Consider the following 26,884-nt stretch of genomic DNA (forward strand, 5'->3'; position numbering starts at 1 on the left):
CATGGAAACATGATCTACAGAACAGCTGTTTCTGTAAGATTTTTATTAAAAATGCAGTCCACAAAGCAGAACCCCCATACTCAGACATGGTGTACAGTGCCTGGGCATCCTGCTTTGCTACCGGAGAGGGCAGCTCAGGACTGCAAAGCCATTTACATAGCAGCAGAGAACCTTTCACAAGTGCCAGCACCCTCCCTTATACCAAGAGGCTTGATACCTGCCCAGGAATGCCATAGTTCTGTATGTGTCATTGGAAGCAGTTTCCAAAAGGTCAATTTATTGGAAAACTAAAGGATCTTTACCAAAATGAGTTACAGTGGCAGCAGCAAACAGAATGGGCAATTTCCTACTTCCTCTCATTTTAACAAACACAGGTTTTTCTTCCAGGGCCATACAAGTGTTCTGCAGAATTTGATTAGCCAAATAAAAACAGTGGTAGGTCATTTAGATTGTGTACGTGAAAAAAAAAAAAGAAAAATTATTCTGAAGTACTGTATTCTAGTGTTCTAGATAGAAACCATACCTACAGAATTTACTGGGAGCAGCAACTCATACCTCTTCCTTCTTAAGAGTACAGGCACCACAGAACAAGTTCAGCATAAGGTACTTGAAATCAGTTTTTACTATGCAAACACACTTTTCACCCATTAAAAAAATAGATTAGAGGAAGATATAAACATCTTATTTATTAAATCAAATAGAAATGCAAAATATATTTCACATGCCTTACATGGAAAAGAGATGAACTTCCAAGACTTTAAAGCAAAACTGTGTCAGTTGACACGCAGGAAATAGGAACATTATAAACAGTCACAAAGAGGAGGAAGGACTCAGGGGAGGTGACATGGGGATGCTGGGCAGTTCCTCCCCACACTGAGAAAGATCTCCTAAAAACAAGAATGGAGTTTATGCTAAGCAAGCATTAGAAGCCAGAAATTAACTTTAACATACATTTATTTTGGAGAAAATTGTCTGAAGAAGTACAGTTGGCTACTAACTAGTCAAAAAAGTGGTCTAAGTTATGTGTACCATACTCATTAAGTGGACATGGGTTTATTTTTTGAGTATACCATAGTTGGGTGAAATAGACATGGATTTATTTTTTGAACATCAGTAGGGCCAGCAGGAGAATCAGAAACACCAAAAGCACCTTTTAAAAACTAGATCAATACACAGCCACATTCTGTGCGACTCTGCTATTAAAAAGGGGGGAAAAAGATGAAAAATAGAACTGTTTTTCTAAATATTTTAATCATTTTCTGATCCTCCAACTCTTCCTCCCTCCTACACAAATTTCTTGGAAACTGAAATGACACTCAACAGCAAATACAAAGCATACACCAAAAGTATATTCCACAGTTTTTTCTAAAGAGTCAATAGTCCAGCAATTTTAAAGTGATCTATGTGCAAAAAATAAACAAATGAAAGAGTTAAAAAAAAAAAAAAAATCTGCTGCAGCCTTAACTTCTACTTAAAAAAAAGAATCTGAGGATTAGCACTAAGTTTCCCAGTGGAGGACAGATCAGTAACTCCAAGTACTCTGCCTAACCTGTGACTTTGTATTGCGAAACTGTCAACAGCCCAAGCTTACTACCAGCTGGCAAGTGGAAAACAGACTGTATCCCCATGAGAAGTAGGAAAACCACTACTCATAAACTGGTCTTCTGATATACATAAATATATGGGGCAGGTATGTACTCAGAGACCGCTGCCTACAGCTAAGAACAGTCCTCCCAGCATGACTAACAGTAAATTATTAACAATAAAATGTGCAAGACTTCTAAGAGCAGTATTTGAAAAGTTCCTGCCTGCTCAGTGCCTCTAGGCCTAAACTATCTGCTTGTTAATAGTGGTGTAAGTCAGGGCAGCTCTGGTGAAGTTACAGTAGAAATCACTGTGCATGAGGATTTCTGTGTGAGAAGAACAGTCCCTTGAACTACAGACTAGTTCAGTCCTGACCACACTACAATAGGGAATTGTGTTTAAACCATGAGTAATCATGCAATCATCTCCCAGCATAGTACTTCTTTTCTGCACACATGGAATGTAAATGACTGAGATTTACAACTGATGATTTTGCAGATTTAATGGATTATATTTCTCTAATGGTTCTGGCAATGCAAATTCAGTTAAAAAAAACACCACCAAGAAGACCAACAACAACAAAAAAATCCCAAACTCACTGCTGTCTGCTTTTTTCTTTACTGGATGACTTATCTGACACAGGGTTTTCTAACAGTGAGTAAGTGTTCAGACATCAGATTAGTTGGGCTGGGGTACGGCAAAGTCCAGGTGCGGAAGACACCACAACAGATGATAAAGCTTAATCACAGTTGAGTGAAAAAGCAGATTATATGTCTGTTATTAGTCTAGTAAATGGAGATGATGCCCCACAGCCTAAGCAAGGGCTGTGAAACAAAACAATCACCAACTCAAAAAATGCCTTGAGTATTCCAGATAAAAACTCAGAAGAGCAAAACATGAGCAGTAAAGTCACTTGGTGTTTAATGGCTTTCAAAGTCATGTTCCTAAAGAGTCCAAACATCAAAACTATCTCCAACTTGAAAGCCACATGGCAGCATTCTCCCAGTGCTACCCACTGCTGCATGGGGCAGAGGAGCATTATGGAGGCTGAGGGGGAGACCAGCTGCAGGAAGGTGATGGGCCTTTGCCAGTGTGAAGGACTAGCACACTGGACCACAGAAGGAATCTCACCCAGAAACATGAGGCCTTGAGGAGAAGAATGAAGGCAAACACAACCTGGCCTGGAGAGTGTACTTGAAGTACTGGAGAGGGTCCAGAGAAGGTCAGTGAAGCTGGTGAAGGGTCTGGAATGTAAGTCATGTGAGGACTGGCTGAGGGAGCTGGGGGTGTTAAGCCTGGAGAAAATGAGGCTCAGGAGGGACCCTTATTGCTCCCTACAACTACTTGAAAGGATGGTGCAGTGAGGTGGGGGTCAGGCTTTTCTCCCAGGTAACAAGCAATAGCACAAGAAGACACAAGCTGTGCTAGGAAAGGTTTAGATTATTAGGTAATATTTTTTCACTGAAAGGGTGGTCAAATATTGGAATAGGCTGCCCAGGGAAGTGGTGGAACCACCATTGCCAGAGGCATTCAAAAAAAGCGCAGACATGGTGATTAGGGACATGGTGGACCTGGCAGTGTTTAGGTTAATGATTGGACTTGATGATCTTACAGGTCTTTGCCACCCTAAACAATTCCATGATTCTATGAAACCACATACCTTAATGCAGGAAAATGGTGGTTCTGGTGCAGTTCAAATCACACCCAAACTGGTTTCATTTGCCAAGGATAGCTAAACACTAACAACACAATTCAATATGTGTTTCATGTGCTGTTAGGCCCATATCACATACAACATTTAGCCTTGGTTTGCCTCCCCATAATGCACTAAAGTAAAACCAGACCTTAAGGAATAACTTGCATAGTAAGAAAAGGTCATCAATTTAATCATTTACTTTAAGCAGACAAGCAAATTTGTAAACATTCAAAAGCGGCAGCATCCAAGTTACAAACAATTTAAGGAAAAAAGAATTGAGATTATTAAGGTTTTTATCCTCTCAAAAATTTTGGAAATGAACTTTTAAAACACTGCAAACATTGAACACACAGTTGCACTTCTTCTAATGCTGCTAGTAATTCTGCCTTCCAAGGAATTCTGCTTTTTAAAACCATGATCTCACAATTGCCGTATTTTTATCTAGCCTTTGCTGTTTTGGAAGCCAGCTACCAGAGCATTTCAGTCTAAATCCCATTAGCAAAGGGAATGCTTGTGTCTTGATTCAACACCTCTTTAACTTCTGAGGGTAAAGTGTCAAAGAGGTGATCTTCCACTATGAGCCCGCTTTTCCTGAGAAGCTGACACTGCCCCAGCATAGCTGGCAGACGGTCCAAGCAGTTTCCCTTCAGTTCCAGGTAAGTCAGCTGCAACAGTTGACTTACTTTATCTGGGATTGAGGTAATGCAGTTTTGTCCCAGACTCAAAGTCCTCAATTTAACACATTTAAACAACTGTTTTGGCAAAACGTCGACTTTGTTTCCTGTGATGTGAAAATGCTGAAGATTTTGAAGCAAACCAATTTCCACTGGAATCACCGCAATTGAGTTGTAGCTTACATCTAAACACCTAAGTTTCTGTAAACTGAACACTGCGGCAGGTAAGGTTTCAAGTTTGTTATTGGAGAGATAAAGAGACTCCAAATTTTTTATGTGGGTAATGGATGAAGGAATGCTGACTATTTTATTGTGCCACAGCTTTAAACAAGTCAATCTTTTTAAATGCTGGAAACTGATGATTTCTTCAATTGTGCGTATACTATTTGACTTTAAATCCAGTTCCTGTAAGTTAGAGAGACTGAAGATGGCATGGGGAATTCTCTCCAGTTCACAGTTCTGCAGTTCCAACTCCGCAACATTAGTCATTTTCTTAAGGCTATTGAGTACCACAAGCTTAGTGCCATCATTATGAATGACTAGTTTTGTTAGATGTGGTGCTACATCTGTGATATTGGGGGGAATTTTGGTCAAATTGCTCTTCACATGGAGAATTTTAAGGTGTCTCAACTCTCTAAGAGATTCAAGCCCTATCATTTTATTATTTTCAGAGTTCAAGTTGCCTATCAAATACAATTCACGGAGGGTTTTGAGCAAATACACCCACGCAGGAATTTCTGCAACATCTGTGAATTTCACATGAAGGCATCTCAAGTGGTCTCGGAGGAAGCTAAAGGCAGTCTGCTCGACCTTCGCAGGGCAGTGGTACAGATGAAGCTCCTGAAGATTCGTCATCTGGGAAATTTTGGCTGTAATTTTCGCTTCAGGAATGAGCTCCAGTTTCAACACATCCAGATCTGTCAAATCAAACACTGCATCAGGAACCCCTGACAGCATGAAGAGATGCAACTCTTGCTTGTCCTGGGCATTGCGGGAGACGTGCTGCCGAAGCTTCTCGTAAGTCCACTCATGGTTTAAACTAATTCCGCGCAGTTTGTTCTCGCTTACCTCTGACAAAAAGACACCAAATCGCTTAGAATACAGCTGGTCATACTGATCTACCATGTGCAAGAGAAACGCAAAATCATTTTTGACGTCGGGGATATCGCTGAAGCTACTCTCTTCTCGGACCTTTTCAAAAGAGTACTCTTTTAAAGGTATTCGGAACAGCCAGAACAGCGTGTAGAGGCAGATAAAACCATAGACACAAATGAGGGAAATGTAGCTGATAAGCAGCTTCTTCAACATATAAGCCATATTGTGTGTACATTCAAACTGTGTGTAGCCAATCAGGTGTTCCACTTTTGGGTTGCAGATGTGTTCAAAACTGATGGTGTTGACAAAGTTTGCAGTATAGCAGAGAATAAATATGAACTTGACAGTCTTGATGACAGTCTGGCCAACATAGAGCTTATAAATCAGATCACTGTCTTCCACGTGAGCCCGGAACTTACGGACTTTCTCAAACAGTGCTTTGGCTTGTTCTCCATCTTTCTTATCTAAAATCGTGACACTGGGAATCTCAATCATCGGCTTGTCAGCTGAAAATTTGAAGCCAGATTTGGTTATCATGGGAGTGCTAGCACTTGGGCTTCCTTCATCACTGCTAGTGGAAACATACTTGGGCAGGGACTGGGCACCAGTTAACCTCTGTTTGTTCTCCTCAGAGTCCTCACATGCCGTTTCAGACAATGCTTTTGTAGTCCAAGGAGACTCAAAGCACTTCCCCAATATAGACACGAAATGCTCAATTTTTGAGCAAGTCTTGGGATACTTGAACCAGAAATTACTACTGACTATTAAAATGATAGTATGGATGAGAACAAGATAGGGAAAATACTTGGAGTACCAAGGAAGAGCCAAATGATAGCACATCTGGTTAATAAATACGTACTGCTGAAAATCCAAATTTGTTTTACGGCCCGAGGAATCTTTCTGCTCCTTCTTCAGCTCCTGGCCTGATTCAGTGGGTTGATACTGAGAAGAGGTAGCTCTGCTCAGAAGAATGTCAGGTGTTACAGTAGGGGCACTTCCCAAGGAAACAGTTCTCGCTGATGATTCTTCTTGACCAGTGGTTGTTTCAACAGTGGTAAAGTCGGCCTTCCCTGATGTATCAGGCTGCACTTTTGAATTTACAGTAGACTGCAGAACTGGCAAGCAGACCACCTGGTCTTTTGTCAGCTGCATGGTTCCAGCAAAAATGGCAACCATTAACATAACAACAGCGAGATAATCCATAAATACATCCCACCATGGTTTCAAGATACGGTAAGTTGGCTGGATGTCATTGAGTGATGCAACTTCTGCAAGGGTGAACATTCCTACAAGAGAACAAAGACAAAATCAGTATTGTTGACTGGGGACATTAATTTTACCATTTAAAAACAATCCCAGCATGACATACAGATCCTCGGAAGGTTTCACTTTTCCTTATTTTTCGTTGCCTGTCACACATTGTCCATCATCCTGCTCAACAGTTTTCTCAAAGGATATGACCAAAACAGTGCATTACTTTAGCAAAACAGAAGGCTTCTCACTTCAAGCTAGATCATGTTTATATCTATCTTTGCCACTTCACAGCACCAGAGCCTGCTCTGTGCAAGTGAAATATCTGAAAGGTAAAATGCTGTAGCTGATATGTATTAATAAAAAGAACAACAATAGACTACACAATACAAAATCCAGTTCTGTAAAAATGATTGCTTGAGTCTCAGCATATAAAATCCAGTACTAACAGTATTTTGTGGTACCTTGCATTTAAAAAAAATAGCATTTTTCTAAATGCTTTGCACTCTGCTCATGACTTGGACAGCACATTTTAGGTCTTGTTATGTTGTCAGCAAGGCCTCTCATTTCTTTCCATCTAGCAAAACACAGTATCATCCACGTGTCTTATCAGATTGATTGGCTCCCTTCCCTTTTAAGTACCACTGCACAAGTGAAAGCCTTGCAGTTACTATGTGAACATTTGGCACATATTTTTTAACATACTTAGCTGTTTGAAAGTAAAAAACAGTTGGATGGGGCCTTAAGTAACCTGATCTAGTGAGTGGTATCCCTGCCCATGGCAGCAGTGTTGGAACTAGATGGTATTTTTAGGTCCCTTCCAACCCAAAATGTTTATTCTATGACTGGACCAAATATTGGTACTGTATACATATTTTTCCCCAACTGATTCAAGCCAGCTAACCAAGAACAAATCCCACAACTCTTTCTTAATATAATGGGGAAAACATTTTTTCAGATTATCATCACAGCCTAGTGATCACAGGAAGCTGGTTGGTGCAGGTAGCACAGGAGCCGACTGCACAGCTTTCATTTTATCTTAAACATATGCATGATGAGACAAAGCAGCAAACTGACCACATGAGAATCCAAAACCTCTCTACAGCTTTAAATAACTTGCTTTGCTTTTTGTTTTGACAAAATATGGAGGACTCAACTTACCAGCTTTAAAAAAAATAAGCTTCCTGCGCAAGCAGGATGTGGTAAAATCATCATATTAACTGCTGAATGTGTGACCCAAATTTGCCATTTCTAAAGAAAAATATCTAGCTCGTGTGCACACATGCAGCAGGGAAGGAGATAGTAGGTACTTTATCCCACAGAGTCTGTCTCTCTTTGCTTGGGAGATAAACAGCTTAGCAGAGCACAAGGAGATCAAAGCAAGCAGTAACAAGATGCATTCGATTTATTATTTTTAACTTGTAGCATAACAGATCAGACAGACCTGTACCTTACATACCCTGAAGCACAGTGTCACAGGCAACATAAATACAATGCGATGATTCAATTAGTTCTAGATAAAAGGCATTTTCTACACACAGAACTCAAATACCAGCAATTGCCTATATGGTCAAAGTCATGCACTAGCACCCCTCCTTCCCCACACCAGTGCAAGCAGCTCCCACATGTCTGTGGGAAAGGCCAGCACTTGTCTTTACTACCACAGAGCTCATGATCAAAGTCTCTCCTCCAACACAGGGAGATATCCAGTCCCTGGCCTCCCACCCACTCCTCCCAGAAGCTTTTACCAGTCTTGCATACCAAGCCCGAGATGTGGCAGAGGCAGCCAGAGAGGAGAGGACTTTATCTCACTGCAGCACTCATCTCAGTGCTCTTGGCACAGTTGCCAAAACTTAGAAGTTACAGCTCAGTTTCTCAGGGAACCAGCAGAAGGAGCTTCCAGTTCTCGTTTTATTTTCCAGTGGGAAAATGAATGTCAAATACTCCTCCCTCATCAGAAGTTTTTGATGTCTCAGTCCTCCCAGCAGCACAAGGACCTCCTTCCAGCAGCAGGGTTCCTGAGCCTGTCCCCACCCACCTCCCAAGGGCTACAGCTGCTGTAGAAAGTGCTGAAGGACACCAAGCAGTAACACACCCCAGCTATCAAAGCCTCCAAGTGCCTTACGTGGAAGTTAGCTACAAACTCCCACCTTTAATGTCTCCCAGTGCTTTACCTACACCGAGTCACAGCGTGACTGCTTGCCCTAGAATTGCTACCTTGGACATTTAAATAACAACAGTGTGCAAATGAACAGCATTAGCCATTTGTGCTAAAGTGAACAGATTGATATAAAATGACCCTCCTAACTCCTCGGGCTCAACTGTGTCATCTGCCCAGAACAGGAAAACCACAGAGCAGCAGTAGAGGTGATTTTTCCCCCTGAATGGATTTTTTTCTTTCCAGGAAATTCTTTGGAAGGGATACTCTCGATCTCCACACCGTTTTCACTGTGGTCTCACCTACCTTGGCTGCCACAAGAACTTCTTGCCCACCAGGTGAGTTCAGCAGGAGAGCACAAAGCCAAAGGTGGAGCAAGGCCAAGTCCTGCGGGCGCCCGGCAGCCGTGCCCCAGCTCGTGCAGCCATGCACGGTGCAGGGAGAGCAGGGCAAGTGGGGTGGGAAGGAGGAACGAGATCACTGCTGGAACAAACACAGGTAGCTGCTACTGCTTGTTCCTCTGGGGCTAGCCTTTTCCTCAACTTTGCACTAGCTAATTACGTGGGAAGTTACTTCACTGCATTTTGGGGCATGGCCTCCAGAATGCCTTTCACAGAAAGAAGGTGATTTTTTTTGCTTCTGCCATGAGAACATGTGGATTAAGCACTGAAACCCAAGTACTGCAGACATAACTGCTCTAAACAACTGAAATAATGGAAAAGAAATGACAGAGCACAAAGTGGCTCCAGCTAAAGACTTAGAAAAAACAGCAAAAGCTAAAGATTGCCTCTACCAGACCTCTGTCTTGCACACACAACATCATTTCCAAAAAGGTTAGGAGACACAACAGAGCCTGAGTAATCCTCTTTGTGGAGCTGTAGGCAGCATGGTGTAACAGGAGCTTTACACCAAGAAGTAGCACATTCAGTGTTCTGAACACATCTTTTCTTTCACGTTACTGATACTCAGAGAAGAGCTGTTGTTCTGGCAGAGATTAGCAGTTATAAAACACAAAACACTCCTCTGTGGCATTACTAACACTGTCTCATAAAAGACAGTCAGACCTTTTCCCAGCTAGCAAAAATCAATTCCGAGAGCTGAAAACAGGTTTGCCTCCTTACATGTCCAAAATTTTTAACGTTCTGAGTCTTAAAAACCAAAACGAAAAACTACGAACCTACACACAGTATAAGACACATTCTGACACCCTGCAAATAAATTTGATCTTTTCTCTCTTAAATCCATCACAACATGTATTGGTGTTTGATTTTACTAAACTAATAACCACAGAAGTTAGCTTTTATTATATTTCTGCACACACTTAGAAATCAAACTATTAAGAGGCACTCAGAACAACAGGGCTGTACAGTACTGTAATGGGTTTGGATATCTTTATTCCACAGTTGAATTTAAACTATTCAAAGCTTTTAAAACCTACTGTTTGAAATATTCCTTGGAGTAGGTGGATAGTATTTTCATCACTAATTTTCAACTCCTTTTAAGAGTGCCAAATTGGGCTTTGGGTTTCATTATAAGCTACAGTGATAACACAGAAGTAAGGAAAAAAAGAAAGAAAGAAAGAAAAAAAAAAAGACCCAAATGCCAGTCTTTGTCTGGCAGGCAGAGCCTGCACCAGCCTGCCATAGGTGGTCTCCCCTCAAGACCAGTCAGGGCGTGCTCTACTCACAACCCCAATGCAGAAAACATCTGTGAGCAGATAGCTGAAACTGAAGAACAAAGTCCTGTGCAGCTGAAATGTTAAAATACCTGATTTCTCATGGTGAAAACACACACTTCTTTCAGCTCTTTTCAGGGTTTACAAGGCACCAAACGGACCTTGAGGCTCAGCAGAACATGGGGTTTTGACACACCCAAGATCCAAAGAGACCCACACTAGGAAAGTGAGGTTCTTGAAGAGAAATGTTTTTTAATTCCCAGTAAGGAATTTTAGGACAGACTCCTTTTTCAAATAGCACATTTCTGTTTAGTTTTAATAATATATTTTAATCCAGGCCTATTGCAGTATGATCCTTAGGGCTGCACAGTTACATTAAGACTTCTATTTTAACAAATAACCTTTTTTCCTCTCAAACCCTGTCTCCAGCTCTGTAACATGGATGACATTCCAGGATAACATTAACTTCTTTCACTTCCACCTATCACTTCCAGCTATCTACTGGGTGTAGTCTTTCTCCTGAAACAAACCCAAAATCTTTAGCCTAAATAAATGCAACTGTTCTAAGCACAGCTGTTTCTTTGCTACCTTCTAAGATTTTAGGTGGAAAACCTTGAAGTTCTGAAAGTACTGCAATAGCATGATTTGGAGCTCTAGAATTAAACTTACTTTGTTTATTTTGCAGTTATACAAGTTACAGTGAAAATGGAATATAAAGAGAAAAAAATTAACAATGACAATACAATTGCTATAGGCCCACATTAAATCAGCAAGGGTAGCAACTAATTTAATAAATCGTTCTTTTTAACAATTACAATAATTTCATTAGTCTTAAAGAAAAGGTGTAATAGAAAGAGGTCAGAATGTGATTCGCCTGGTGAATTTCTGACCCATTTCAGACTATAAATGCTGAAATACAAAATGGACATATTTGGGATATTTCCTAAGAAACTGTTCTAGCTGAAATACAGAAGTTAGCGGAAAAGGAAGCAGCAGATTGGTATGTCACTAATGTTTATTTACATCCTACTTCTTCCTGTACTTACAGATAAAAGCTGTCTGTCCTGTAGCTTACTGGCCCTCCTATCTTAAAAGCATATTTAAAGTTAAAGCAAATTCAAAGTCAGAACAAACAAATATACCGAGAATCGTAGCACATGATACACTCCTTTACTGCCAGGTTCCCAAGACTCCAAACAAATCCACTTTGTTTCAAGAAACAAAAAAATTCCTCAATTTGCATTGTCACTGCATCTGGTAAAGAATTCCCTAAAAAACCTCAACATTTCTAGCTGAAAAGAAAAAGTGCAACCATGAACAATATTGTTTTCTCCCCACAGGAAATTAAGGAAAAGAAAAGTTTTCCCAAGGCTTTGCTAGCTTGTTTTTGATCAAGTGACCATAAGTTTAAATTTATTTCCACTGTATATTCTGCTGTCACTTTCCACCAACCATTTCTACTTCTGCAATATCTTATTAAAGCAGACTACTAGATCTTAATGTGATAAGAATGCATTATGAGATTCCTGTTAGCCAGGACCCTGCCAGTATCAATTGTTCCATGGAAAATCTGCAAAGGTCAAGAAGATGGCATTATCCTTTTCTTTTTCCTCCTTTTCTTCTCCACAGAAGCAAGTATAAGGAGGCCCAGAACCCTTGTGAAATAATGCACAAAGACATACAGGAAAGTCTCTGAATCATGACGAGTTTAGGCATTCTGAGCATACAGACACATCCCATACCTGCACTGGTTATTCAGTTTCTGAGACGAGAAGCTTAAAACAAACTGAAGGTTTAATCACCACTAGGCTTTGGGATCAAGTAAAAGAGGGAAATTGCCCTGCTAAAGTAAGTGGGAATATTCCAACTATCCCTAGCCTGGCTTGCAGCTCCTAGTATGTTGGCCAAGAGGACTTAGCTCTCTGCTGCTTTATTTCACAAGGGATTATTGTGCTTTACTCTACCTGAGCCCACTCAAGCTACAAAACCAGCTGTAGGTACAACTGCAACTACAGCCCCTCCTCTCAACCATCCTGCAAATTGACCCCTAAAATTCAGCCAAACATGGATTTGAGCACTGTCTTGTACTGCCTGAAAAGTCCAGGAAACATTTCACAGGAAAATACAACATGGGCATTTTTATAGTGTTTGTCTACTATAGGAAATGTTTTGCTGCTACTTTAGTGATGGAAGGCATTGCAGAACATTAACACCAGGATGGGGCTTATGTTATCAGATACTTCCTGATCAGTGCCTTTATCTCTAGAAAATCAGAGAAAGATTTAACATAAAAAGCTGCATAGAAAAAGATTTCCATTATTTCTTTCCACCCAATTAGAATGACAAGAATTCCCACTTACTGTTTCTTCCCTAAACATCTGACAGCAATCAAATATACCCATTTTAAATCAATCTGCAAGATCTAGTTTGGTTTATTTTTGTTTGGCTACCCTGTAATGGATCATGACTGGATAAGGAAAAGCAACGAACATAAAGCTGAAAGGATATTTCCTAGAGAGAAAAACATTTCAACTAAGGAACAAGAGATCCACAATAGCTTTTCATGAACTCACATTAGATAAATATATATAGAAACATATGATGCTCTTATTTGATAACACACTTAAATGATCAAGGAGGAATAATTAGCACGACTCATACACTCATTATTTGAAAACCAAAACCAAACAAAACCCCCCAAATCTAACCCATCTCCCCAGTTCCCACATCCCACTGTCCAAACTGCACAGCTATAATTTTGGACTTTCCCTTAAAGGGGATATATAATCTCCCCCTCTCTCTCTCTATATATATATCTCTACATATTTATATACATAATATATATAATCTCCAATATAGTCCGCAAATACATTCTCCAACTAAGGAAGCATCACCTTTATGAACAACATGAACTTCACTGACAGTAACTTGCAAAAAAAATTATCAAAATCTAATTTCTCTTAGACTGCATAAAGAAATATTAGGCTTCAGTAAGCTGGAGACAAAAATAAGATTCTTTACATAATCAATATCAAATTAGTACCATTTACAAAAATGAAATCTATAAAAAACCACTTTTTTCTTTTTTAAAATCTTAAAAAATGCTGCCCTTCAAAGCTGGGCTTTTTCAGGTTGTGTAACACTCTAACCTACTTTTGGATGCTGCTATTTAAGTGTTTACACTGAATCTTCCTTGTTTACCAGTTCTTTGAAGGTCTAGTGCCATACACCAAACTCCTACACAGATGGTTTTGAAATCAATGTGATATTTAGAAAGCAGTATTAGCAGCCATTATTTCCCTAACAATAAACTGTCAAATCTTACCTCATTCTTGCCTTACTGTAAATGACCGGAGAGGTCTGTTTAAAGATGACTTTCAAAACAGGAGCCCATTGTTATATTTCTGAGTAGCTCCCCAAAGTACCCAAAGATTACTAACACAATTAGAGCTCCCAAAAAAAACCCCAAATTATTAACACCATTAACTCTGTATTTGCTGCATGCAGATTCTGTGTCTACAGAGCACAGAAAATGAACAACTTCCCACTTTGCCTACTGCAGTACTCCTGAGCATGCTCTTATAAAAGAGCCGCTTTGGCCAAAAGTGCAAGCTTCAGTTTTTATTGATATTTAACCCCAGGCTTCAGAGTGCAGAGCAGATGCCCACTACACTTCAGAAAGCTCGGGGAGACCCTAAAAGCTGGATGTTCAGCAACACTGCTCCATCCTTACTTCTCACAGGTTAGCAGGGTCAGAGACCATGAAGGGCAGGAGAGAAGAGATGGGAGAAGCAAACAAGACTGGAGAGAGTGGTCCTTGAGCATCCCTCTTCATTGGTCTATATATCTGGTAAACAGCTCAGGATTAGATATGTTCCAGTTGAAGTCAGTTAACCACGTGTGATTTTACAGTTACAAAACAAACCACCTAGCAAGGCAACATGCAAGAAACCAAAAGAGATGGTTAATGAGACATTTACCAGTAGGGTAAATACTGAACTTCAGATGCTTTTCATAGCTGTAAGCAACAGTCCATGAATGCACAGGCATTTCATGGGCACAGCTGCCAGAACAGAAATCCTCCAGCAGAGTGGCAAGGACCTGGCACATAAAGGCAAAGAACACGCCTTGGATATACCCCGGCACATGCACTCCCGCCCTTACACTGCTGCTACAACCACTCTTATTTACACAATGCCAATTCATCCTTCTTTTATCTGAGGCAGCACATCCCCAGTGATCAAACTCGCACCAAGGCTGAGCAACCAAATTTCCAACAGCATTTTCTATTTCACCCAACCAGAGAGCAAAAATAGTGAGCAGACACTTTGTATCTCATTTCACAGGATTCCCAAAACAGCCAGACCAGTAATCTTGAAAAGACAGCCTAACTTGTGCGTGCAGTGCTCCCAGTTTAACACCAAGCACTTTTACTCAAGTGCAGACTCAGCTGAAAACTACTGAAGTTGATTTAACCTGTGCTGGCATGGATGTACAATGTACACTAAACTAACAGCTGCTTGCGCTTAAGTATAAATATTTAATCCTTTTGCCATTTCTAAATCTGTTGTTCCCCTGTCTTTTAGGCCGTGAGGTTTCTGCAGTGTTTTCATGACCACTATCAGAAGTAGAGGAACACACAGTAAACATCTGTCACTTCTACTAACCAGAGCACTTTGGGAATTTATCAAGTTGCAAAAGCAAGCTGCAACAAAATAAAAGCACATCTGGTAGCTCTTGTCCCTAGAGGCTGCTTTTTATCACTAAAAACAACCCAGCAATACAATTAAAAATAAATTAAAAGGATTGGAAGATGAAAAAAAGTAAAACAATAAAACAAACGTTTATTTCCTTTTTAGTTTAGAAATCTGAAAAATAGAACAGTTAAAAATGGTTTAGACCCAAGTTGTTTAAATTTGCTTTTACATAGATAAGTCCACATGGCTACAAAGTTTGTTACATGAAATTGCTTGATTTCAGATACAGATAGCACTCAGCAACTCATGCAATTCCTCTGAAAAATACTCCTTTCTCATGCACAGCCACACACACTGCCAGAGTCTGTCTCTCCTTCCGAATTCACTTGGAACTGTGGCAACTTCAAAGTGGTAAGAAATTTAACCTGGCATACATCGGAGCTGATAGTTTGGTGGTTTTAAGCCACAGAATGTAAAGATACAAATAATTTACAAACATATTAGTAGCTCTAACTACACACCCTAAATGTACCGAAATAAGGAGTGCCTACCAAAGAGAAAGGAATGTGTTGCTGTAGATCTTAATAGCGCCTCTTCAGGGCAAAATGACCTCTCCACCTTAACTCATGGTACTGAAGTCTTGTTTTACTTAATTTCTAAACTGCATTCCCATCCATATGGAAGCAGGTTTACCAAGTAACTACAGTAAACTATTTTCAATGAATACGTTCTCCTTCCTTTTATTTTTAATGGACATGTAAGCAACCTTGCACTGGAACATTAACAGCAACCTCATGGAGATCTACAGCCAAGAACAGACAAAACTTTCACTAAAGAACAGGCTCCATTATTCCCTATCTGAGCAGGTTCATCTCTTAAGCCTGCAAACACAGTGACTCTCACTGGGTTACATGCTGAACAGAAGTTTCATAAAGATTTGCACACATATAAGCTACTGTATTTTCAAATATCTGCAGTGACACTTTCATTATACCCATTATTTAAAAGCAATCTAGGAAAGGCCACACTTAAATTAAAAACTTAAAACAACGAACACAAATTAAACATGTGCATGCCCACAAAAAAGTGCCCAGTGACACAGGCAGCTACATGTAAACACAAGCCTCCTACTCACAATCAGATTTCCTCTATTTCTGCCAAGATCTTTTCTGTGGCAAGAGCAGTAGGAAGGTGCATTAAGTGCAGCTGAGAATCAGGATATGAAAAAACACACCTGAAGTCCACCTTTCCTTTTACCCACTCTGCTGCTTTGATAAAAAAATTAAAATGCTAGTTTACAGCTCAGTAAATAGGCTGTACCCTCAATTTTAAAATACACAGTCTCTTCGATTCCGTATGGGACAACAGTCTAACTTTGTTCCTATTTAAATGTCACACAGCTTCTTTTATCCCCAGGGAGAAGGGGATACTTCCTCACTCAAGCCAAGGTCCAGCTGTAAAGCCATGTCACAGAAACTACTCAACATAACAGCCAAGCAGCCCCTGACACCCCCCAGCATCCTGTCTCCCCCAACCCAGGGCAGAGACTACAAAACTGATAGCCTGCTGCCAACACTACCTGCTCTTTATCAAGCAGAGAGATCTTCTACACCTCAGACATCCTGCCAGATGGGTAACAACTATGACTTCTCACATAAAACTCTGATCAGCAGATGAAGGATGGGTTATTAATGGTTACCACATTCCTGCCAAGCTTTTAATAGCTGAACCTCCAGTGGTTTCATGCCCGGAAAAATGCCTGCAGCTGAAGCATTTATCCTCAAACGGATTTATTTAAGTTTACTATAATTCTTTTTCCTCTTCTAAACTTAAGCTGCTTTCTGTAAGAGATAAGCTATTTGCTTAGTCCATCTAGTCCCGTAATTGTTTGGTTCAGGGTGTGTACTACAGTACTTAAGCATAAAAAGAAATTGTGCTGCAACATGTATTTTGGGGGCTCTTTTGAAATTTTGCTGATGAGTTCAGATCACCTCCTTCCTTTTTATGCTTTATTTTCTCAAAACCCCATTCAAAACACTGCCTTAAGAACAGAAAGAATGTTCTAAGACTTGCTGTCCTCCCAGAGATTGCAGCACTCCTGCTCTAACAAGCAAGCTTTCAGCTCTGCAAAAAGGTTCAGTAAGGTTCCATTGTGCTGCTTGATGCCATTCACCAGCACCAGCAGATCCATACAACCTCCAGTTCAAATATTTACTATTGCTAAATTTATATGATTATTTGACTCAAATGCTCCAGCTGGAATTGTAACCTCTGCACTGAGGGCCCTCCAGCAGGGAGTGGGCAGACAACCCTTGCCCCTGAAGGCTCACAATCTAAAAGTGATTATTTGTTAGGCAATGATAAGCATGTTTATGGCTGTAACATTCAAAGCCAAAAACCAAACTCCCTCAGGCTTCCAGAAAAAGATAAAAAAGTGGGATAACAGCATGATTAAAGTATAATCAAATTTAATGTTTTAATGCACTGCCATCTTTGAGAAGGCTTAACATTATGTCCAAATAAATCCCTTTACAATTACGGCATTCCTATATACTTAGCCATACTCCTTCCCACTGGTTTGAGTATGATGCTATCTCAAAAATACGGTACTAAAAGTAACAACTCTTGCAACCTGCCTTTCCAGTGAAATGGACAATGAAGCTTTCCTTTCCAGTCAAATCTGTTTTAAAATAGATAATGAAGCTGAGTTTATACTTCAACTCGAGCAAAATAAAAATACAGAAAGGAGACACTTTATTCAATCCCATCTACAGATACCACTCCTGCTCCAGCACTTAGGACTTTTTCATGATTACTACAGGCTTACACACACACTTGCACTAAAATTTTTGGTAGCCACCTTCACAGACATGCATCCATGTATCATGTCACTGTCTGTCTTTTACAGCCAACACCTGCCTGGACGGCCAAATCAGAAAATCAGTGCAGAAGCAGCTTTTTTATTCTGCAGGCAGCTTCCCCTTATCCTAGGTACTTGCCATTTGAACTTGTTTTAGCAAGTTTCACATCACTTAAGGGTAGCACAATAGCTGCTCCAAAAATAAAAGCTGAGTCCCCTCTGACTGGAGGAAAATAAAACAGGTTTTGTTGTTGCCATTGTAAGTAATTTTCACATCCTTCAGCAGACCCCAGTCAGGTCCCCAGGAGATCCCAGGAGATTCTGTGCAAGCATGGATAACCAGCAAGGCAAGTTCAGGACACAGCACTGCATCATATTGACCTGGCAGAAGAAGGGTCCTTACCTTCTAAATCACCTTCCAGTCCTTCCACCAACATGCCAAGATTTCAAAAAAAAGGGGAAATGTAAAGTCTGAGCTTGCGCAAGTACATCAGTGATTTCAGCATTCTGGCTCTCACTGTGACTTCCATCTAGCATAATGCAAGGCTTTCAGAAAGAGGTGCAATCCAGCCCCCCTTGCTGCCCTGGTGTCCTGAGAAGAACAAGGACTTGTCCTAAGGCAAATTCTTAACATCACATCCAGCAGTATTTCTACAGGCATGTGTGATGCACTAGGCATCACCTACTCAAAGCAGGATGGAGCAACTGATGTTTTTATCTTGTAACATGTCTTGGGGTGACTTTATGATGTGTATCCCATATCGCTGCCCTATGCCCAGAAATTAATTTTTGTGCCTTTCTATGCCTTTAAACTGAGCCTGAGAGGGGGAAGGAAAACCTGAGCAAAATTTTTTCAAAGCAGTTTGCAGCTTGTTCAAGGTCACACAGAGACTTTTTCTCAGCTGCAGCAGGAGAGCGAGAGGGAAGGGAAGCACCTGGCTTGCTTTTCTTTCCAGCCAGCTTTCAGCAGGTTTTGTCCCTCAGCTCCTTTTCCTCTGGAGAGTTGAACTTTTGTTTTCCTGGGACTTTGTTTTTCCCCTTTTCTCTCTGCTGGATGGTGTCAACATCAGAATACATTGGGAGGACCTTCCACTGAGGCCTTGGCCCTGGAGGTGGGCCCACCACCCCATCCCAGCTCCAAGGAGGGGGACAGAGAGATCTACAGAAGGACTCTGAAATTTTCCCAGGTTTCTCTCAGCAGAGCGAGAGGTTTTATTATTTAGCATCATTATTCCTTTTCCTGTGTGTTTATTAAATAAATTGTTTTTATCTCTTTCACTTTCCTTCGAGGAAAATTTATTTTTACCCGAACCTTGTGGGGGAGGGGTGGTTGTGACCTGCCTTCTCTCAGAGGATATATTTCTAAATTTAGTCAAACTGGAACATAACACCACCAGAAAACACCAGTTCTGGAGCAGTGGTGGTGGTGAGAGACTGAACAACTACAGTGCTCCCCCGCCCAGGCAGGCAGAGACCTCCAGGCACTCAGAGTGATCAGGTAGCATGGCCCCATGAGCCTGCAAACACCCCTCTCAGAACAGGGTAGCCTGGAGGCATCCTGCAACTACCAGGGACAGCAGGCATTATTTGAGCTCTTGGTTTGCATTTCAAGTTGTTGACTCAACACAAAATAAAACACAAAATGGCCACAATTTCCCACACAGTGACCTGTATCACGTCATAGCTGAATGCAAGTCATCTTCGATACAGACCTATTTTTAAGTCTGTCTGGCATTATTTTCACAAAGATCTACTCAAGAACATTAGTACAACTAGCCATCCACTTTATTTACATTTTCCTGTTATCTCATTGCACACTTGGACGACTGCCTGTGTGTGTGGGTGTACAGCAATAATATACATATGACTACATAACCATCAGTCAAGACTTTAGGATTTGTCATGGCCAGACCAAAACACGAACGAAACCACCCATTTAATTTAAGATAAAGTTTTGTAACAGCCTGTCTTTGACCAGGAGTTCTGCCTGCCAAATCATGCCTGAAGTACATTTTTTTTAAACATGAAAAATTTTATCAAGGCCCAGAACTCTATGATAGTTTTTGTTCCCTTTTAGACTAAACAGAAATTCTAATCTCAGTTTCAAGTTCCTCAAAGGCTACAAGAAAAACTCTTTCTCTTAGATATAAAACAACCAAGCACCTTTGGATTAATGAGAATTTAAGTAAATTATTCACTGGTTTCAATTTCCCAAGAACAGATTTGCTCTGGGAAGCCAAAGTGAAGTACTGTTCTCTACCCCCTTCACAAAGCTTGGGACATCCACACACAGCACCAACTGACCTAGCAGGTAAGGCCCAAAAGTGTGATTTTAAGAAGGCAGGTGATGATGCTATGACTGTGAGCTCTAAATTCTTGCATATGGGCATAGCCATGTCCATGTTCACTGTGAAGAAGCCCTGGATCACAATACCAAAGCCGGATCCTTGCTCACCACACATAAGCAGGCACTGTTGTTGCAGCCTAGTCCTGAAATATGGCTGATAGCTTATTATGCTGCTTGCTCTGTTCTGAGAGGCAGAGCTCCCGTTGGGTTAAAACATTCTGTATGAGACAGACCACGACAACAATCCTGCTCCTGGCTCAGCAGGGGCACACTGTCTCTGCCTCATCATGCCACGCGTCAGGTGCCACTCACTACCGTTCACAATACTTGAATTGTATGTTCCAGGCACCTTGCGTTTCCATCTCTCGTGTCCTGATCAGTTTCTTCAAATTGAAATAAACAAGAAAAAAAAAGTGATTTTTGGACAAAGACTCTGCTAGCACTTGATATTTATATTGCATAAAAGGTTCAATTCCCTAATCTATATCAAAGCCTTACTGCATTATACAGTGTGTCATCCTGTTTCAAAAGGCTTATGGCCCAAAAATTCAGTTGAATTGCATCAGATTTCCTACTATATAATACAACAGAGAGTTTGAGGAAGGCAGAGTTTCAAGACTGACCAGTTATGAAAAGGAAGAAACTTTAAGTTTCTGCCATTAGCTAGAAATTGGAATAAATCTTTTATTTTCTACATTAACAACGCTTTGACTTCAGCAGTAATCACAAAGTAAAGTCATCCTAAAAAAAGTTTTCAAGTATTGGCAGTGTGTTGGAATTATTCTCTACTATGCAACTCTACTATGAAAAGTGATTTAACAAATGCATCATTGAAAGACACAAGGCAGCAGGAAATTTTGGTATTTCAATGCAGTTTACAATTCACAAATAAAACCATTTCTCTCCAGTCTCTGAAACTCTTCCTTTGGAAGTGGAGCTAAGTTTTCCACATAGTTAATCTGGGTATAGTGCTTCTTAAGTGTTCTGCATAGACTTACTTGCTGAAGCTGGCCATATTCACTGATACTTGCTTTGTCAAATTACAAGAAGCAAGTTGTAAATAAAGCTTTGTTTCCACCCCTAAAGGAGGAAGAAACAATTGACTGTATGAAATGAGTAATCATGAAGTGGTTTAAAACAGAAACAAAATCCCCATCAAAAATTAAAACAGTCATGGAGGTAAAGGCCAACAGGATTAGACTGCAAGACCTCAAATTATTTATATAAGAGCAATAATGCTATTATGACTCATTTATTACAGAATCTTTATTGCCCTCAGTTAACAAAAAATAATGTGACAATGGCATGCTTGAAATTAAGTTACATAAAATGATTTCTTGCCTCTGAGTTGCTGTTTGTGAATAGCTGCAATTTGAACAGAGATCTCAATAAATCTCCCTCACTGTAACACAGACTCAAAATTGAAGTTTTTTAGCAATGAGCAAAAGCATAATCATATTAACATAAAATATTCAACTTTTCCCCGTGAGAATTGAACTTAAGCTTTTTAATTACAAGGTCTACACCTCTATGATCCAAGGCAAGGATCAGCAAGGAACAATCAACCACATCGTATCACCACAGCCAGCTACTATAGTTTTCTCCAGTCCTCCTCTGTGACATCTGTCACTGTCAAAGCCACAACAGACTACAGGGTCTGACCCTCTAACTCCTAGAGAAGATCTCCTTGCCAACTGTAACACCATCTCACCAACCACTTCAGGGTAAACTATATCTTCTCAGTAATTTTAAGTCACTGAAAAGCCACAGGACATAAAATTATAAATTACCGTAACCATGCCAAACCCAACCATGGCCAAAACACAGCCGCAAAGTGTAGCTATTTCTCTGTAGATGAAAGCCAAGGGATTCCTAGTGTTTTATTTCCTCTAATGCACAAAACCTAAATGCCAGCAGCATGTTCCCTGGTAGAAGCCCAAAGACCACTTAAAAGTCTCCATTTTCAAGATGTCTTAAACTACATAACTTATTTCATTACTTTCCCCTCCTCAAAGTACAAATGCAGCTTCAGTTTCCTCTATGATCCCCTCTGACTCTTGGAACTCCTGTGGGCAGACAAAAACAGCAAGAGTTATAAATACAGCTCGTATTTGGCATTAACTGAACATCTTTAATTTATGGTTACAATTACATTACAAAATGCACATATACACAAATGTGTCTTACAGATCAAGCCATCTTTCCACAGTCAGCAAATGATGCAATTTATTCAGTCATCACAGTCCAGATCAGACCAGTGACACTGTAAGACATCACACAAACAATACAATAGCATGTACTGAAGAACTACTGAAAACTCATTTAACAAATAAAAGCCATCTCGTAAAAAAATCCCATGAGAGTCTTTTGCTGCAGTATATCATCTGTGTTTCAGACTCAGCATTAAAAAATATTTAGCTTTTTCTACAACAAAGAATTTAACTTGTGTTGGAATGACTGCATGCAGGGAAAAATATGGCAGTCATACAAAAGCCACAAAATATCACAATTTACTGTGCTTCTTGATGCAGCTCTTAAGAGCCAATTCATAGCGTCTATGACTTCAACATCGTATTTTCTTCTGTTCACAGCCCAGTGTCCTTATTTGCTTCTTTGCCAGATTAGCGATATATTAAGCTAGAAAGGCAGCCTGTGGAGGTAGGGCTGATGTGTTCCTTTTATGCTTGCAAAGAACTTCAAAGGAAGTCTGCTCACTGGTCCCCATCTTTAGGCCACAATGGCCTGACAACAAAATAACCATTCCCACCTACAAGGACAGCGATGCTAAAATGCTTCATCTTTCCTACCTGCTCAAGTTTTAAAACTTTTACTGCATCACCGTTTTTCTCATATTCTTGTTCTAAGACTTCTCTCTCTTTATAATCCTGCAGATTGCTTTCCACCAAGACTCGGGCGCTGAACAGACGTGGGTTGCAAGACCCATCCCGAGCTGACTGGTTTTCTTTGAGCATGTCCATGTGCTTCCTCATGGACACAGTGACAAACATAGAGGAGCTCTCTGCTCTTCACGTAACATCTCAGGAGCACACTGAGGTATACACTGCTAACAATGCCGAGCAGCTATCCCAGGGCTTGGAGACCATGAAAGGGAAGCAGCAGTGAAACAACCCTCACGGTCATTATCTCTGTACCTGCATCTCCCCATCAACATTTTCTGTCCACTTGTATTTACCAAATGCAATTGTGACACCAAATAAAGTTGTGGGTGTGCCTGTTTCACCTACATGTAACCTTGAGAAAGAAAAAAAGGGGAAAAAAGTAATGAAACTTACAACATTTGTAACTCTCTATTTAACAACAGAGAAGCTTTCTCCAAAACAACTGTCAAGAGGTAACTACAAAGGAAACTGAAGACTTTTGCCTGAGAAAAAACCACAGCTAAACCTTCTTTCTGTAACTTAAATCTCCTTGCTCTGTTCTATTTCTCTCTCCTCTTGATGGTATCAATCCTCAACAATGCTTCATTTTCCCTGCAGATCAATTAATTTAATACAACAGAGAAATACTGTACAGTTATCATCACTGAAAAGCTGAGTGCTCAAAGCCAGCCTGCTAACTCTGATCCATGTATATTCTATTTGTAGATCAGCATGTATGCCCTGCAATCAGAGGCACAATGACACATTTTAGCACACAGGGTGCGTTCTCCCTTTATCGCCATCTCCCCTTCATACACACACCCTCAGTGTTCCTTCAGCCTGAATTACGCTCCTTCTCATATTAAATTTAGAAACAGAACTCTGAATCACCAGTTCCTGTTGTGGAAGTAGCTAGAAACAGATACAGCAAAAGAAGTTTTCTAGTAAACAGCTATAGAATAATCAGTCCACCGCATTAGACCCCACTGTTACCAACTGTTTTATAAGCCTAGGAGAAGAGATTACATCCATTTATATAAACAAAATAATTTCATTTCCTGCACGTCTAATCCTTCCTAGAATCACATCAATTCTTACCTGTTATGGTATCATGCAGCAGTGAGTTTCAGAAATTAACTGTCCACTATAAAAAAGACAAAAAAAACCACACCCAAAACCCCTTCAAAAATATTACTCAAACTCATTGCTTGTGAGCCTGCTGCAGCACTTACTCCATTCCATTCTACCTTTTCTCAACCTTTCTTTAGAGGCACCTTCAAGAGGAGGAACAGAAAGATCTAAGCTGCTGCTTTGCAAGACAAGAGCAGCACAAAGATTTCAAAACTGATTATATGCAAAAAAGGTCAGTTCCAGAGAGAGAAGAGTTCAGACAGCATTACACACAAGTTAGTCCGCCCTGCAGAGAACGATTACTTCCTACCATAAGCAGCGTGGAAACGCACTCATGTCTGCCAGTTTCAGTCCATGAGGAACCACATGCATGGTTAGGAAACTCTTGGTCACCAATTGTGGATTCCAGTTTCTTCAGTTGCTCTTGAAATATTTAACAAAGGAGCTATGTATCTCAGGCCAAGAGGCACCACCCACGTATATGCCTCATGTAGCATGCATACACACACACACACACACGCTATATATAGATAAAATTTCTAGCAGAGACGCAAGCTGATGCTCAACTACACAGCACACATGAAGAACATTTTGGTTTGCAGGTTTGTATAGTCCCATCTATGACTTACTGAAGTCAGTGGGACACCACATAATCACTACACTCAGTAATTCCTGTATTTAGCAGGAAGGACACTTTCAGAAAATCTTTCAGGCCCTGGGAACATTTTGGGTGGAATTCACCCCTTTTCTCTGTTATTTATTTGTTCTAGCACTTATGCTCTCTTGCCATTACAAATGCACTTATTTCCAATTGCCTGACTGCAGCTCCCAGCCATCAGTTCTGTGTCATGCCTGTTTCTGTTTGTGTTTTAGCCTCCAGTATGCTCTCCCTCAGAAGGTGCTTCCCACCAATTATCAAGTTCCTCCATTCATCTATTAGGAAACAACAAACCCAGCAACAGAATGAGCCTTTCAGGCTCTCCTTGTAGAACATCAGTCAGCCTTCAAATATCTCCTCTGACTTATGTGAACTCACTCGATTTTCAACAGGCTGTTCATGACCTCAGAATTCTACACGATTCACCTTCCTTTGCCCATTGCCCCTCCTGCACCCAAAGTTATAGCCCTTTGCTGCCCTGTAAGACAGCAGTCATGTTCAGTCGTCGACTCACTGTAACCTCAGTCTTCTCCCCAAGCTCCTGTTCTGTCACTACATTGAAGTACAACACCTGCAGGCCCCATGATATTGCAGACTATATTAAAATGCACTTTTGATTGATACAGTTCACCAGGCTATGCAAATTCCTGTGTACAAGCTGCCTTGTCCTTGTTTACCACACTGCCTAGTGTGATATGGCCTGCCAATTTTATCAGTACAGACCCTATCCTTGTCTCCAGCTACTTGATGAAAAGGTTCAATGGAATCTGGCCTCACCTCAGTCCTTAAAACAAGACGTCTAGAAGCATTCCCATTTGATAATGATTCACCACAAGTGACTAACTTTTAAACATCAGTTAGTCAGTTCTTAATTCGTTTACTTTTGCAATATCCCAGAGCCATAACATGTCAGGACAGAAGTCCCCAAGGGGCACAGCAGTCCTCACTGACTACCTCTGCTGCTGCTGAGAAAGGGAACGAGAGACAGGACTTGGAAGGAGCTAGGGAGCAGCAGAGGACCACATGGGTTGAACTGTCTCCCTCCCCCTTACATGAGATGTCTTCGAAGACACAGCTTTACCAATCTCATAGAGTCCTAGTTGCTTTAACTTTTCCAGTATTTTGGTGACTCTTAATGTCAAGCTAGTTGGAAGATGATTAAGTCAATCTCCCACTCTTTCCCTGTCTATTCTGGCACAGTTGGTTTTAAGACACTCAAAACCAACAGTTACTAAAAACTGTCTGCAGGCCTAAAGACTTTTCATCAAGGTCTTTAAAACAATCAAGCCACAGTGCTGCTGATTTACACATGTGCATCCCTAGAAGGAATCTTAATTTATTAAATCAGACTTACTTCTCTGTTGGAATTGCATTGATGGTATCACATTCTACACCTTCCCAAATATGGAAGAGTATTAACAAATCTTTCTACTTTTTTGCATGAGCTACTTTATTATCTCTGTCTAGTAACTGGAATTATTTCTAACACAGCTCAGCTGAAGAAAATATTCAGTTAATTCTCTTACTTCCTAACTTCTAACTTGCATTCCCATGTATCCATTTCCCCCTTAATTACTGTTTTTTCTTTGAAATTTCTAGATGTGTCCTGAAACCAGAGGGCTATTAGTAGAGATGTCTTCTTTCTTTAAACCAGAATTTCAGCTTGTGGACTATTTAGTATCTTCTTACAGAGACCTGTTTTCCATTCACCTTTTTTTTCCTACAATAACATCAAGTTCTCTGTGATGACAAATATGCTCTTTTGAAGCATTAAGTATAATTTCTTTGGGGCTGTTCTCTGTTTGTCTATCCTTTACATTAATGGGTCACACTCAATGGTCCCATGGCAACCACCAACTTTTAGCTGTGTGATACCAAAGTCCACAGTAGCTTTCTCAGCTGAAGACCTGAAACAAGAATTGACCTGCAGTGGCCTAAATTTCCATGGCACTGAACATGTTTCCATGATGCCAATAGGATGTTCAGCACTCTGGAAGCAACCAGAACAAAACTAAACAGAGTGTACAAAGGGAAACAAACCTGTACATTTGCTGATCAGCCATTTCAGACACCTCTAAAAAGCCCTTCAAAATCTACTTCTTGAGTGTAAAGATGAGGTATTTACCAAGTAAGCAACTTGGTAAGTCAACCAGACTGGACAATATCCACATTTTGACTC

General features: G+C 40.4%; 1 protein-coding gene across 1 annotated transcript in view; it reads right to left on the reverse strand.

The window, feature by feature from the left end:
* Window positions 1-3,765: 3,765 nt before the first annotated feature.
* Window positions 3,766-26,884, reverse strand: part of LRRC8D (leucine rich repeat containing 8 VRAC subunit D) — a gene marked incomplete at its 3' end in the record, with an annotated part of 50,162 nt that continues 27,043 nt past the window's right edge. Inside the window, exon 3 of the mRNA XM_082287631.1 lies at window positions 3,766-6,335. Within this exon, the coding sequence (XP_082143757.1) occupies window positions 3,766-6,333 (2,568 nt within the window). The 5' untranslated portion in view covers window positions 6,334-6,335. The remainder of the gene's footprint in view (window positions 6,336-26,884) is intronic.

The sequence above is a fragment of the Coloeus monedula genome (genome assembly GCF_965178545.1).
Source record: "Coloeus monedula genome assembly, chromosome: 9".
Lineage (NCBI taxonomy): Eukaryota > Metazoa > Chordata > Aves > Passeriformes > Corvidae > Coloeus > Coloeus monedula.